At 45.7% G+C, this 14,313-nt stretch overlaps 1 protein-coding gene across 1 annotated transcript in view; it reads left to right on the forward strand.

Annotated features, from left to right (window-relative positions):
• MSANTD1 (Myb/SANT DNA binding domain containing 1) overlaps positions 1–14,313 on the forward strand; it is a 39,126-nt gene that overhangs the window by 2,698 nt on the left and 22,115 nt on the right. The window contains exon 2 of the mRNA XM_038136674.1: positions 2,316–2,408. Within this exon, the coding sequence (XP_037992602.1) occupies positions 2,316–2,408 (93 nt within the window). The remainder of the gene's footprint in view (positions 1–2,315; positions 2,409–14,313) is intronic.

Consider the following 14,313-nt stretch of genomic DNA (forward strand, 5'->3'; position numbering starts at 1 on the left):
AGCACTTGTCTACCTCACACCTCCTATTTTTAGGGTTGGTCTGTTTCTTTGAGATTAAAATGTATTTATTTTCTCAAAATACTTATTTGCAACTTCCAAATAGAGCTGCCTGCCCTTCTGTTCTTTCAAATGCATATCTGAAGAATTGGAAGAAACAACGAAATTGAAGAAAATCAGGCTCACACTATTTAAACACACACGTGTAGACTTGCTCTTTAATTAAAGCCTTTTTCCTAACGAACAAATGTAGAGCTAGCTGATATTTTATTGTGTTGGGTTGTGATAAAAACACAGTGGCTAACAGCTACTCTAAGCTGTTAACCAATGTGTTTTTAACATCTACTCTCAAAATTCCTTTAAGAAATGCCTTTAGTTAAACTTTTGCAGCTAAGCTCTTTTAGTATGAGGATGAAGAAGGTGCAAGAAGCTAACTAGGCACTCAGTCATTGGGAAAACTTAGAAAGTTTTTACAGCCTATTGTACTCCAGAGGGTTTTATGATCTGCTTAGTAGTCAAGGAGCCCAGACTCTTTTTAAGCTCAGCTTAAACAAATGCTTAAAAATTCAAGGTAAAAGCACTTTGGTGGCGGTAAGAGAGATTTTAGTTTGACATTTTAACCCTAAAGTAAAGTGAGGATTTCAAATGGTGGGAACAGATGTTGTTTGCAGGATCTGGTTCCCTCCACAGTCCTTTTCTTGCTGTCTGCTCAGACTCCTGGAGACCCTTTTCCCACCTTTATCCCCATGCCAGCTCTCACGCTGTGTCCCATGAGCAGCTCCCACACTCTGCAGGCTCCAAACCCAGCCAGGTGAGTCAAACCTGCCCCTGCTGCTCAGGTCTCAGCTGACAGCCTTGCACTTGCTGCTTAAGATACAAATGATTGGTGTGGTGGTTTTCATATAATAACTTAATGGTTTTAATATTCATCTCAGAAGTGGTCGAACTTGGGTTTGGGTCCTCCTTCTCCCAAGGGATATTCAAATCCACCTGTCCCTTCCCAGGCTGTAGGCAACCTCTCAGGCCTTCCTATTGAAGTTGTGCCATGGTGCAGAGAAGGATTCGCAGACCCGGAGAGGAGAAGCAAGTGGGGGCCTGACTGTTGCCTACCTAAGGGAGGTGGGGAGCAGGTATCTGGCGGCATTCCCAAGGCTGCTTACTCTATAATTTGCATTAAAACATCTCTGGATAAAAATCAAAACCAGCCCTGGAGGCAGAGTCCAAACCCAGTGCCTCTATCCACAGGGAGAGGTTGCAACCACCTTGCCCTGGCAGCGGGTGCTGTTTTGGGGCCACCCCAGCCACACCCTCTTCCCCCAGCCACATCTTTAAATGGAACTCGAGTGAGTGCTCCCTCACACCGACCCCAGAGCCAGCTGAGGAGAGCTGGCTGTGCCCAGGACTCCCCAGACCCGAGGGGGCTTCACAGGCATCAGTGCTGAGAGGTTCAGCTTGGCCACAATGTCTGGATCTCAGCACGGAGGAAAGGAAACTTGAGGTACCCAAAAACCTTCTTTTGGTGAAAAAGTCGGTTCCTGTGGACTGTTGGGTTGGAGAAGGGGAGAAGTCATGGCTCATTTAGCTCTGCATTTTAGACTTGGAATTTCCTGTTGTGATACCCTTCAGGTCCCTGTGTGGCTTTGAGGACCTTGCCTGAAGTGAATTGAGGGTGTTTCACTGTGAGATGTGACTGAAGGGGGTGCAAGGTTAACTTCAGCTCTGCAGTGTCCAATTCTCTTTTGAAAATTACTTCAGTTTCACAGTCATTTAGAAGCTTTAGAAATTTTCCCCTTTGCTTGTCTAGGCCTTCTCCTTGTGTAAAATAGCAACTGCAGTACCCTCAGGACCCACCATATGTTAAAGAAAGATTTGTGATCCTCTGAAGGGCAGCAGGCTGAGCATTGAGTGTTAACTTGCTAATGGAGAAGTTGGGTAGATGAGAAAAGTCAGGAGAAATTAAACCTGCTGGTGCCCTGGGCGAGACTGGAATGACTTTTAAGGAGACATCTTTGGTTGGCAGTGGTGAGATGTGCAGGTGAGAGTGTCTGTCATATTCTTTAGGCTTCAAGTGAGCAGCTTTCAGGACTCAGGTATGAGTTTGTTGAAGGCTTCTGGGCTGATTCAGGTTACTTACAAAGGGACTGGGGAATGGGGAAGGCCATTGTTGGTGCAGTTTGAAAGGCTAGAGTTTGAAAACTAAACCAAACCCACCTCTCTAGACCTTTTCAAGATAGCCCTGGCAGAGCACGGGTGACCCTCTGGGTTGGTGGGAAATGTCCCCACATGGAGCCTTGTCCTGCCAAACTCTCTCTCCCCAGATGTGAAGCTCTGCTCTGGGTCGGTGATCTGCTGTGAGGAGGCCTGTGGTGACTTTAAGGCTCATGGAGGATCTTCTGTTCCTAGGACAGCAGGTATTGAAGCTTCTCTTCCACACCATAAAATTCTTATAGTTATAAAAGTGCAGGTTTGTGGGTTGAGTCTGTGCTTTCCCTCTGCTCCTCTGAAAAGCTGGGGAAGGGAATGGAGCCAAGTGGTTCAGGGCTGCAACCTGTGAGTGTGTAGAAGGTGCTGTGTTGTCTTCTCTTCAGCCAGAGGAGGTCAGGTTGGTCACTGTTTCAGTCCCTTGTGGGGAGTCACTCCACAGGCTGGTACCTCCTGGGCAGAGGAGCCCTGATGTGACACCTGCTCTCTGTGATCACTGACCTGAGTTTTCACAGGGTTTAACTGGCCAGTGCTTTGTCCTTGAACCATTTGATTCTTCCTGATGCACTGGCTCTGGGCGTGCTCTGGGATGGACCATTTCAGAGATTTTAGCCAGTAGGCTGGAGGGGTGTATTTTAAAATGTGTTGACGTCTTCCTTCATGGTTTTAAGAGTCCAGTAACTCTTTGTGCCTCCTGGGGGACTGGCCCTCTTGCAGGTCCATATTGGACTTATTATTTCCCCAGGCTTTTACCTGCAGAATTCCCTGATAAGGATATTGCTTTAAAGACAGGCAAAATAATTTCTTTTTTTTTTGCTTATGTAACACTACAGGACCCAGAAAAAACAACTTGTGGCATCCAAGCATGGTTTTGATTTTTAGTAGTCTTGGTTTTGTCCTGAGATGGTGGAGTCTGTAAGGACATGCAATGCATTTCTGAGTTTTTGGGGGGAAAATACGATGCTCTTCCTCTGTGAGGTTTAATGTGCCTGTAGAGATCTTTCCCTGGGCTCTTCACCAGGCTTCATGGTGAGGCCATGGCCTGGTCTTGCTTCAGCTGTTCTTCCTTCTCCTCTTCCAAGACTTACATTGGAATAACTACTGTTAGAAAGCAACCAGGTAAAAAAATGTGCATGTGTGTGTATATATATATATATATATAGGTATGAAAACTGTGTGTATTTATATGTGTGTGTGTAAATAAATAGCAACACAGATGTTGGCTCTCTGTCAAGTTCAAATGAAAACCTTATTCACAAGATTTGCTTACAGTTTTACTGTGGTTTCATACTGAATTGAGCAATTGGGAATGAAAGAGAGTTGATTTTTTGACCATTTCTGAGTGCACAGCAATCATATTATGTTATTAATCTAAACCAAAGCTGATCTGGCTTTCTTGCATTGGAGCACTTTGAAAGCATTGAGAGGCATCTAAATTATCGTTAAAGTGAGAGTGATTCAAGAAACTTTAGCTCATTCCAGAAACTCACACTGACAGTACTATTTTAAAGGCTCAGATGGGAACTTGCATGTGATGCCTGCCTTAAGGAGTTCTCACTTGTAAGATGAAAAAAACATAGGGAGAGGCAGAGTAGAATATAGCACAAAAATGTTTCTAAAACATTTACAGTAATGAGATGTATACAATATTCTCAAAATAATCCTGATAGCTGTGATGACCAATATTCAGGGTTCTCTTCTGCTTTTACAGTAGAAGAGGCTTGAAAATGTGGGTTTTTAAAACCAAACACCAGTAAGTGTAGGTCTGATCCTGCTTTTGGGACCATGAATTTTATTACTGAGTGAAGTGTCTGGTTCTGCCATTTCAGGGGATGTTTTCTTTTGCTTGAAAACAAAAAAAAAAAAGCTTTTTGGACCTTTCTTTAATCTTTCATGTCTGGATAAATGAGTCCTTTAACCCTGCAAGGCGCTGCAGAAAAAGTACATTAATTTTTTCATCTGGGGGTCTGCCATGCCCCAGTGGTTATGGCTTTTACCCTGAGGCTGGAGGAAGGCTGGATGTCAATTGTTGTTATCTGATAGCTGTGTACAATACCCAGAGAGGCACTGGCTGGATCAGAGGTCAGGGATGAAGCTACAGATCTGTTGATGGAAGAATTTGGCTATTGTGGAAGCAGGTTAAAGCAGGGATCAGCACAAGCTACAGTGGCTGGTAATTGGTGGCTGCTTGTGGTATTCTCCAGATTTCAGGCAGAGAAGATCAGAGAATTCCCCAGGAATATTTCATGTAACATCAAGCAGCTCTTGTCAGACTTGCTCCTTTGTTTTCAGGAAGGCAGGATGTTATTTTGGAAAACACTTATCACCGTTTTGCTAGGCTGTTTTTTGCAGCCAAAGAAATGGATAAAGGTTGATCTGGTCTCATTTACAGAGAATGTCTGAAGCCCTTGTTTCTCACATGTGTGTTGGGTCGTCCAGTCACTCCAGCTTGTGTGTTCAGTGGTCCTGCCAGATCAGCACTTCACTTAAGTTCTCCTTAATGGATTCACAAAAAGTGATAAAACACTCCAGAAGAGGCCTCAAGGAATGATTAGTTTAATCTTCAATTAGTTCCTGCTGAGACTTGATGAGAAATCATTTGACAGAGTAGGCATGAGCTTTAATATAATCTGCCTGTCCAGTGATCATGAAGTGCAGTGTGCAGAGAGGAAAGAAGCTGCAAATGGAGAAAACCATGACACGAGCCCTGAACGTTTTAGACTGCTGCCTGTGATGCTTTTTTGGTCTGCTTGAGTGGCTTCAGCCACTGGGATATTGCTACTGGGCATTAAAGTCAGCATGGGGAATATTTTCATCTGTACAGTTGGTGAGATGCTGACAAGAGGCAGTTGTACTTTTTCTGCTCTTGCTTGGCAAGGTTTGTGAATCAGGCTGTTGAGCTCTTTTAAAACCACAGCAAAAGAGGAGCTAGAGCCAGTACAAGTAGTTTTTACAATAAGGGGAGTGAGGTGGGGGGAGAAGAGGGCTGACTTTTAGAGTCTTTTTAAGTCTTTTGGAGCTGGCCAATTGCCTCTAATAGCAGTTGCACAAGAGTGCCTCCCCTGGGAAACACACTGTGTCCTCCTGTTTGCGCAGAGAATGGAAAACATTGGCCACTAAAAGAGAATGAGACACTGTGCTGTGAACTGCTTTGATTTTCTGTAAATTGTTTAGTCTTGTTTCCTCTGCAATCAGATGGTGGTTCCTTGTTCCTTTGTTTAGGTCCCTTGTCCTACAGTCATTTTATAACAAAAGAATCCCAACCTTCTGAGCAATTGAAGACTTGCTAAGAGCATGGGGATCCTTCTGGCTGTGCAGAAATCTGTCAAGTGAATGTTCAGGGATGAAACAAAATTGGAATCCCCTGGTGCCGTTCACATCTGCCACGGACTCCCTTCAGACAGCTTGTCTGTACTTGCATCTTCACGCTGTGTGTCTCCTGCATCTGGGTGGTTTTAGGTTCCATACACTTCTGGTCTGCACTTCCCCCTCAAACATCCCAGCTAGGTTTCTTATTTAAGCTGTATATGCCTGGTCTCCCATGAAGCTCAGCTGGAAACAGGTTCAGCTCTCCAGTACTGAAAATCTGGTCCCTAGCTCTTCAGGTTTGTTACTCTTCAGAAAAATCTTTGCTGACTTACTGAAGGCAGTTTTTCTGCCAAAAAGAAGTCATTTGAGTGCTTGCTAATTTGCCACAGGCGAACTGAGGCCAGTTAATCCATAATTTAAATTAATCCTTTTGCACTTGCATAATTGACTCAGCTGAGAAATGGATGATGGCAGGTACATCGTCACTCCTTTTGGTGTAGTCTTAGCTTTGCTTGCGTCCAAATCTGCATCAGGGGAAGTTGAGGTGGGACATTAGAAAGGGATTCTTCACTGAGAGGGTGGTCAGTCACTGAACAGACTCCTAGGAAGGTGGTCATGGCACTAAGCCTGGCTGAGTTCAAGGAGTGTCTAAACCATGCTCTTGGTTATATAGTTCATTTTTTGGTAGGGATATGTGAATAGCAGGGAGTTGAAGATCCTGATGGGTCCTTTCGCAGTTGAGATATTCTATGATTCTGTGAATAACCACATTGCAGTGGGTATTTATAGCCAAGCAAATGATGCTCTTTTCCCTGCACAGACCTGCACTTGGGGCCCATCCTCTGGGCTAGAACACTGAATGCCACCTTGAATGAAAAGCACCAGGCAGGATTTTAAAACCACTGGTGGTACTGGACAGCTGGTCTTGAATCTGGAGAAGTTTGCATCCAAATGTGGTTTGTGGGTGTGCTTTAGTTCAGGAGAATTTATGAAAGGAGGCAGATGGGCTTCCTCAGGCTGGCCAAAATGCTCCTGTGCCAGTTGGGAAATGTGTCCTTGGGCCGTGGGCTGATGGGTTTGCTGGCAGCATTGCACTGCAGCCACGAGAGGATGCAAGGACACTCTGCTTGGCTTAGTTTTAGCCACAACAATGGAAGATAATGCCTGGATCAGAGTGGCATGCTAAGGCTGGAATATAAACTGAAGCCTGGTGGGTGGAGAGTGACTGGAGCAGAGTAAGTAGTGTGTGATAAACAGCAGAGAGGCAATGTGAGGGGAAAACAGCTGGGAGAAGCAGGAGTCAATGAGGAACAGAACAGCAGTTGCAGTGCAGGCTTACAGTGAAGGCAGTGAGGGGAAATGTTGGGTCCTGGCTGGAGGGGCACACTTGGAGGTGAGGGGGGAAGATGATCCCTCCTGGCTGTCCCTGGGATGACCAGGGAACAAGACTGGACCAAGAGGGATTGATGCCCTAAACTTTAGCTTTCATATTTTCCAGATTCTGTACTGCATTAGTGGATAGCTCTGAACTTCACATAAAGTGTTAGCAAGTTCTCCTCACAGTTTAGTCAGACAAAGCAATCATTTCCCAGCCTGAGAAACAAGGACACCGTTGCAACTTCAGGCCCAAAAAGTGCAAACAACAGTGAATTGAGGAGAGCAATCTGGGAGGATGGCACTTCATAACCTGCATCTGTAATTGGACAATTAACCCCAAAATGTAAATGGACCAAACCTTATAAAAGTGTGAAAACTCGGGGTCCATCTTGGGTGTAGCTTTGGCCAGGCTCTTGTACTGCCCAAGGTGTATCCTTTGAAGGCCTTTTACTAAATATCTATTTTATTCCTTTAACACTGTGTAGCCTCTGTTCTAGGTAGCCTCTGAAGGCATCAGGATCACAGGACCCCAAATACTGCAAAACCTGTGCGTTAAAAGGGGCAATGTTAGACATGCATATTGCAATAAACTTTTCTATGCTGAGATGGGTCATTCTCCTGCCTAGCACGAGACCTGAGAGTTGATGCTTAAGTTCCCAATCCTGTCTTTGTCTTGGAGATGCTACCCAGTGTTGTGGTAGCTGAAGAATTTGTGTGGATCATCTGCACAAAGGCAGAAGTCCAAATCCTTTTGGAGCAAGGATTTGCAAACACAGACCACAGAGGATTTCACAGGCCCTATCAGTAACTCTCAGGGAAACTTAACTCCCCTGAAAGGGTTTGAGCATGGCATTGGGAATAAAGTGTAGTTCACTCAGAAGCTGTATATGCTTCCAGTGTCAGGACATGGATGCTTTGGGGTGGGTGACGTTGCTGTCCAGCCATCCCAGAACTGGCATCTGCCTCTTTCATGGTCTCAGCTTCCATCAGCAACCACTGAAGCAGATATGCTCATTTTATATCACATCATGAAGGTGCTGGTGAATTTGGTTTTACTTTTTTTTTTTTGGCAGCTCTCAGATGGGACAGGCTTTTAAGAATACTTTTAAGAGTACTGTCTGAATGTTAAAGGTTGCAATGCTTTTCTTGAATTTCCATTCCTGAGGCTGCTTTGCAGTAATACCCAAAACACCATTTACATTTTAGTATTTAAATCTTTTATGAACTGATATGAAAATCTCCAGTGCCCTAAATATTTTATCGGAAATATTTTTTTAAAAATCTTTAAATTTTCCTCTGAGGGGCTGGAGAGCTGAGTGAACCTTTTCAGGGGAAAGGGCTGCAGCTGGGGGTAGGCTTGGGTCCCCAAGCAGAAACAAAAGATAGGCAGCAGCTTTTCCGACTTTCTTCATTTGGCAGACATCTTTGGATTGTAATGCTTTTTATTTTGAAAACCTGAGGTGATTAAGCAGCGGAGCAGCAGGAGCTCATGCCATCGCTGTCCCCCACGGTGAGAGGTGTTCCCGGGAGCTGCGGGGCTCACCTGGAGCTGTGGCAGCGATGCCCGGGGGCTGGTCCGGCCCTCCCACGTCCATTGCCAGCCCTGGCAGGGAGTCGGGGACAGGCAGAGCGGGGACGCGAACAGCTGGAGGTGGATGCAGCAGCCTGCCAAGCCAGTAGCAGGCTGTGAGCAGCGAGGCCGGGCTTCTGGCAGCGAATTGCCAGCAGCTTGCACTGCAGCTCCTCTGGGGTTGCTGGAAAAGGGCCCACACGCTCTTCTTTCGGGAAGAGCGGCGAGCTGGAAGCCGCTCGCTGAAGGCAGCGCTGCCGCGGCGCTGGAGCCCGGCGCTCCCGGCTCCCCCTGTGCCCGGAGCCGGGCTGGCCCCTCGCTGGAGCACCCACCATCGATAGCCTCCTCCCAGCGTCTGTATATTTACACACAGCATTCATGGCAGAGCGCGGGGTGGCAGCAGCCCGCTGCCGTCTGTCACCGCGCCCTGCGTGCCGCCGCTTCTCCTCCTGCCCTGCTGAGTCACAGGAACGGCGCTCGGCGCAAGGCACGCTCGTGCACAACAGGGATTATTCTTCTTCTTTTGTGATGTATCTCAAATCCAAACTGGATTAACTCACGGTTTATGTCTAAAGGGAAGTGTTTAGGACAGGTTCTCAGAGGAATTTGCTTCTGGAAGAGCAATATTTGCATAGCACTGTAGCAGCAGTTTTTAATGAATTAGACGCTTTTCAGCATGTAATTTGCTCAAATGTGCTAAAAACCAAACAAGGCAGGAGGATTTATTGACTAACCCCAGTAAGTAAGCAGGGCCAAAATAATTTTTTTCAAGTGGGATTTGGGAAACCATTCATTGGGAACTGAGTGATTTTCATTGTAATATGATTTGTTGCTTGCTTGCCAGAAAAGGAGTATGTCTGATACTACATTCTGCAGAGTTGTTCTGTATCCTAAGGACCTGCAAATTATTTCGTAAGAGTAAGGAAATTTAGGAAATTCTCTGTTTGTTATAAATCGGGAGTATGACACATGTAGAACTGATGAACTTTGCTTTCAATATTACATCACTAAATTTTTGATAATATGGCCTGTATTTTCCTGTATGCTTGAAAATTTAGGAACATGTGTGACTCAAAGTCCATCTAGTTTGGCATCCTGCCTGCGTAACATTGTAAGTGCCAGACGTTTGGGCAGTGATTACTTGTACCTTCTGGACGTAAGGAAATTTTTTTTTCCCCCTCTCCAATACGCTAAACTAGGGTCTGTAACACAAGTGTCTGTGTTTCTGCTAAACTTAAAAAAAAAAGTAATTTTAAAAAAATCTCAGTATTATAATTTTTAATCTAATTACTGTGAACATACCAGTCTGCACCTGGTTTCTCCAGTGAATTCTCTAGATTTCCTGCAGTCCATGAACTCCTTCTTCTAAAGCCCCATGTAATTCCAGTTCTCCCCCTTGCCTGCTAATGCTTCCTGATCTGACCACAAAAACTGCTGAAGCCTCATTTCCCAGCTTGTCTGCATTCACCTCGCTGTCTCTCGCCATCCTCTCTCCAACTGAATGTCGGTGCAAAGCTGGCTTCCATGGTTACTACTAAAATAGGCAAAGGAGATATTTTTGGTCAGAATCTGCCAGTTCAGCAAGATCAAAACGCTTCTGGGAAATGTTCTGAATACAGTGAAATTTAAGCAGGACGTTTCTTGCAAAATGAAATAAAAAAACCCTCTCCAGCTTCCTGCACCTTCCCAGAACACAGTCCTCCTGGGCTGCCCAGTGCCCTGCTCCACCATCAGGGAGACCTGTCACTCAGACAGCCCTGTGGCAGGGCTTTTGTGTGGAAACCTTTCTTTTTCTTGGTTTTGTTCTAAGGGTTGTCAAAATCTCCCCTGTCCCATGAAGCCTTCCCTTCAGCCAGCCTCCTCCACAGCACCCATTTCTGTTGTCAGAATTCTGTGCAGGTGTTATTTATTTTAGATGTACATAAAAGCTATCCAACCATGCAGTGGCCTTTGCTCAGTGATGTGTTGCTGTCACTTGTCCCTTCTGGTCTCTCCTGTTTGTTTCCCTTGTGGCATGTCCCAATTAAGTTGCAGGCCCTCCGAGGAAAGGGACTACCCTTTTTTATGTATTGTGAGACAGCTACTGTTTTTCCTCAGCCTGAATAGTTTTTTTGTTGTTCTGTATTTGTAATAGACCCTCCTGAAGTTTGGATATCTCTGGGCTTCCTTTGCAAATGCTGCTGTATTGTTAAAATTCCCTCACAGGCAGTAGGATGCACGAGCTGTGTCTGTGTGCAGCTCCACAACACTGACCTGATGGCTCTGTGCTCACAGCCCTGTGCTTTTCTGTCGCTTCTGAGCCTTTACAAACCCCCATGACCCCATCACCCAAGGAGACTGGCACACTGCACAGTGCAGGGACCTTGCTGGAGTTCCTAAGGCAGGCACCCCTGCCTGCAAGGTGCCTCCCTTCCTCTGGGTGAGCTCCTCGTTCCCAGCTCCTCCTGAGCACAGCAGCTTCACTGTTGGTTTCATGGAGGAGAAGAAAAGGCAGCTTCTCCTCCTGATCATCTGTCCTAGCCTGTCTTCTCTGGCCAAGCTTTTCAGAAGTATTGGAAGAATATTTCCTCTCCCAGAGTATTTCACAGAGTATTTCTTCTCTCCTATCATAGAGGATCATAGTATCACAGAGGATCCTAAGTTGGAAGGGATGCACAAGGATGCACCCCAGGACATGGATGTCCCTCCTGTTTACCAGGGCACTGCTGGCTCATATTCAACTTTTGCCATTGACCAGGGCACCCAGGTCTTTTTTCACAGTTGCTGCTCTCCACTCTCTCATTCCCCAGCCTGTCTGTACTGGCATTCAATCATCTTTGCAAATCGCAGTAGGCAGCAGTCAGGCATACTAAACCCATAATTCTCTGTGAAACTGTAGAGAGTGGGCCTTCTAGCCCAGTGGGTAGCAAAATGTGGGGCAGGAGACAGCCTCCCAACACATGCAGCCTTTTTGAACTCACAAAATAGTATCCACCAGCAATGCAAACTCCAAATGCTTTTAGACAAACACATACAAAACACTGCACCCTTTTAAGCAGTTATCAAGGTGTGTCTGCACTGAAATTCTCACAGAATGCTCTGTAGTTGCTATCCAGCTCCAAGATTTGTTATTACCCACATGTGTTAAGCTCCTGATGGGCCAGACCATAAGATTTGCAAAGAACAGTGACCAGCCTGTGCTTTGGACAGCCTTACTTTTAACAGCTTGTCCCAAACACAAAGGGTGAAAGCAGCTTTGGTTGATTGGTGGGTGGTTTTTTTTGGTTTTTTTTTTTTGTTTGTTTGTTTGTTTGTTTTTAGTTTTATGTAATCAAGACATTACAAGACAGTCTGCTGAGGTACCCATGTGTTGTAGAGTTGGACCCGTGTCTTTGCCGGGTGATGCTCCTTCAGCAGGAAACTCCTCCTGGTGTCACTGGTGTTTGCTGCCAATTGGCATCAAGACTCTCTTGAACCAAAACTAGTGTTCTTCCATTTCTAAAAATCCCTGTAGGCAGTGACCTGTGTGTCAGCATCCCTGCAGACAGCTCCCGTGGGGATTTCAGACACAGAAATACATTTAGGAGAAGTTGGAGAAGCCACTTGTGTCCTAGTGGAATAAATTCTGATTTGCACAGAAGTTTCTGCCTGACTTCTACCGCAGTCCCCATGAGCAGGATGGGACGTGCTCTGCTGTAATCAGGTGTAATGGCTCGGTTTGTGGGCTGGGCTCTGGTGTTTGAGTGACTGGAGCCGTTATTCCCCTGAAGGCACAGGGGAAAACACCATTCCCTAAAACTTGGCTAAAGGAAGTTTTATTTGGCATGCATTAGCCCACCCTTGCAAAACTGAAGGCTGTATACACAGTCAGTTAGCACAGATCACCTGAGATTTAGTCAACAGATATGTAAGGATTAATGGAGTTGTCTAAACTCTATGAGAGCAGCATTTATAGGGGAACTTCATTAGATCCACAGCTGCAAATTATAAACCCTTCTACCCTGTTTGAGGTTTGTTATCTTTAGAGATCACCATGAAAGGTGGAACAGCTGTGAGAGCTATTATTCAAGCTGATATATAATGATTGCAAAAAAGGCAGGGTGTTTAGACAGATGATATGAAGAACAGATTTGCAAGAAGATCATTAAATTCATGTTCCTCTGAGCTGGTGTGCATTGAAAGGAAAGGCACAAGTGAGATACTCCAGCACAGTGAGGTGTTCACAAGAATATCTTCTGAACTTGTCACAGCAGTGCCCATCAGAGGAGGGACCGGGGTGAGCAGCAGAGTGGAGGAGAACAACTTTCCCTGCAGAGGGGAGTCACATACAAAGGTGTACTCAGTAGCTCAGTTTTGTATATCAGTGGTTTCCAAGGCTTTAATATCCTTATTTATTGATGAGAACAGTTGCAGCTTCAGTTGCTTGTGTGGTGCTTGGTGCCAGGTTGGTCCTCGATTTGGTCCTCGATTTGGAGGAAGCTGGTGCTGGAGGACTCTGCCATCAGGTGTTAGAGGGGAGTGCAGGAGGGGTGTCAGTGCCTTCAGTCTGGCAGAGCTGCAGCTTGCCATGTCAGCGGTTATTCTGGGCTTGGTGACCAGCCAGACTTTGAGGTAGATGACAAATCTTGACTGGCCTCGAACTTGAGAGGGGCAAGAAGCAGCCAAATGCTAATAGGGCTTCTCCTCCCCGTGCCTTCATCCTGGGCAGGGACTGCTCTTGCTGACACAGAGCTGCTCTTCTCCTAAAAGGTTTGCTGGTCCTGCCTTAGCTGTTTGTCCCAACTCAGGGACCAGGAGAAAGGCTTAATGATGTCTAGGGACTGCACAGATCTGCAGAACATCAGCAGAGGCACAGCCTGGAGGGGTGTATTTTCCCTCCCCTGGCTCTGGCAAAGATTGCAGGAATTATTTGGGGATAAAAAAAAAACACCTCTTGCTTTCAGACCCACGTAGGAAAACAGTCACTTTGTCAACCCTTGGCACATGGACTTGGCAAGGCAGAGGAGGCAATGTGGGGTCTCCATAATTATTATCAACGACTTTTTCAGAGGAGGAGGCAGAACCTGAGTCTTTGAAACTCAGATCCCCTTCAGGTGCTGAGAGGAGGGGAATAAGGGAGGTACTATTAGAAAGCATTTCTTTTATTTAACAGATGTTAAATGGCACTATACCACTGTATCAATCTGTCAAGTGCACTAATAGGAAACAGCATATAGAAAAGTTGAGATGTGAATTTCACAGGGAAACAATAACCCCCCTTCTGCAGGATCCCAGGGTCTGGGGGCCAGCGTGGAGCACAAGGAGCAGCCGCACATATGCCAGGCACATGTGGATGGAGAGGGGAAGGAAAACTTGTGGGCTGTGATAGAAAAAACTTGGTGCAGCTGGAAAGGTTTTTCACCCACCCTGTCCTCGTTGTTGTACTTGAAACTGGATTAAAAATATCCTTAAAGCAGAGACCGCACATATCTTTGGGTTTTGACAAGTTGTGTGTATCATGCTATGGGTTTCAGTGGTGTTAATCAGCATTTTCACAACATAGGTGGTTTGAAGTCTGAGGGAGAAGAACAAACCTCTAATGGATGATTAAAGGTTGAAAAGCAAGCCTGGCTTCACAGTTGTGTGTGTTAGTTCCAAATCAGACCCAAAGCCATGGTGTTTTCCTCTTGGACTCTGTGTTGCTTCCTTTGACTTGTCCTGGTGATGCCCAGCCCTGGCTGTGACCACAGGCAGCCGAGGTTGGTATGGTTTTATTAAAAGAGCTGCTTGAAGCCCAAGGTTAAGTGACAGGAATTTCAAAACAAAACAATAAATTAATAAAATGAATGTGTCATCAGCTGATCCTCTTCTGACCACCATCTGTCCCCTGATCATGTGAC

The sequence above is a fragment of the Motacilla alba genome, chromosome 4 (genome assembly GCF_015832195.1).
Source record: "Motacilla alba alba isolate MOTALB_02 chromosome 4, Motacilla_alba_V1.0_pri, whole genome shotgun sequence".
Lineage (NCBI taxonomy): Eukaryota > Metazoa > Chordata > Aves > Passeriformes > Motacillidae > Motacilla > Motacilla alba.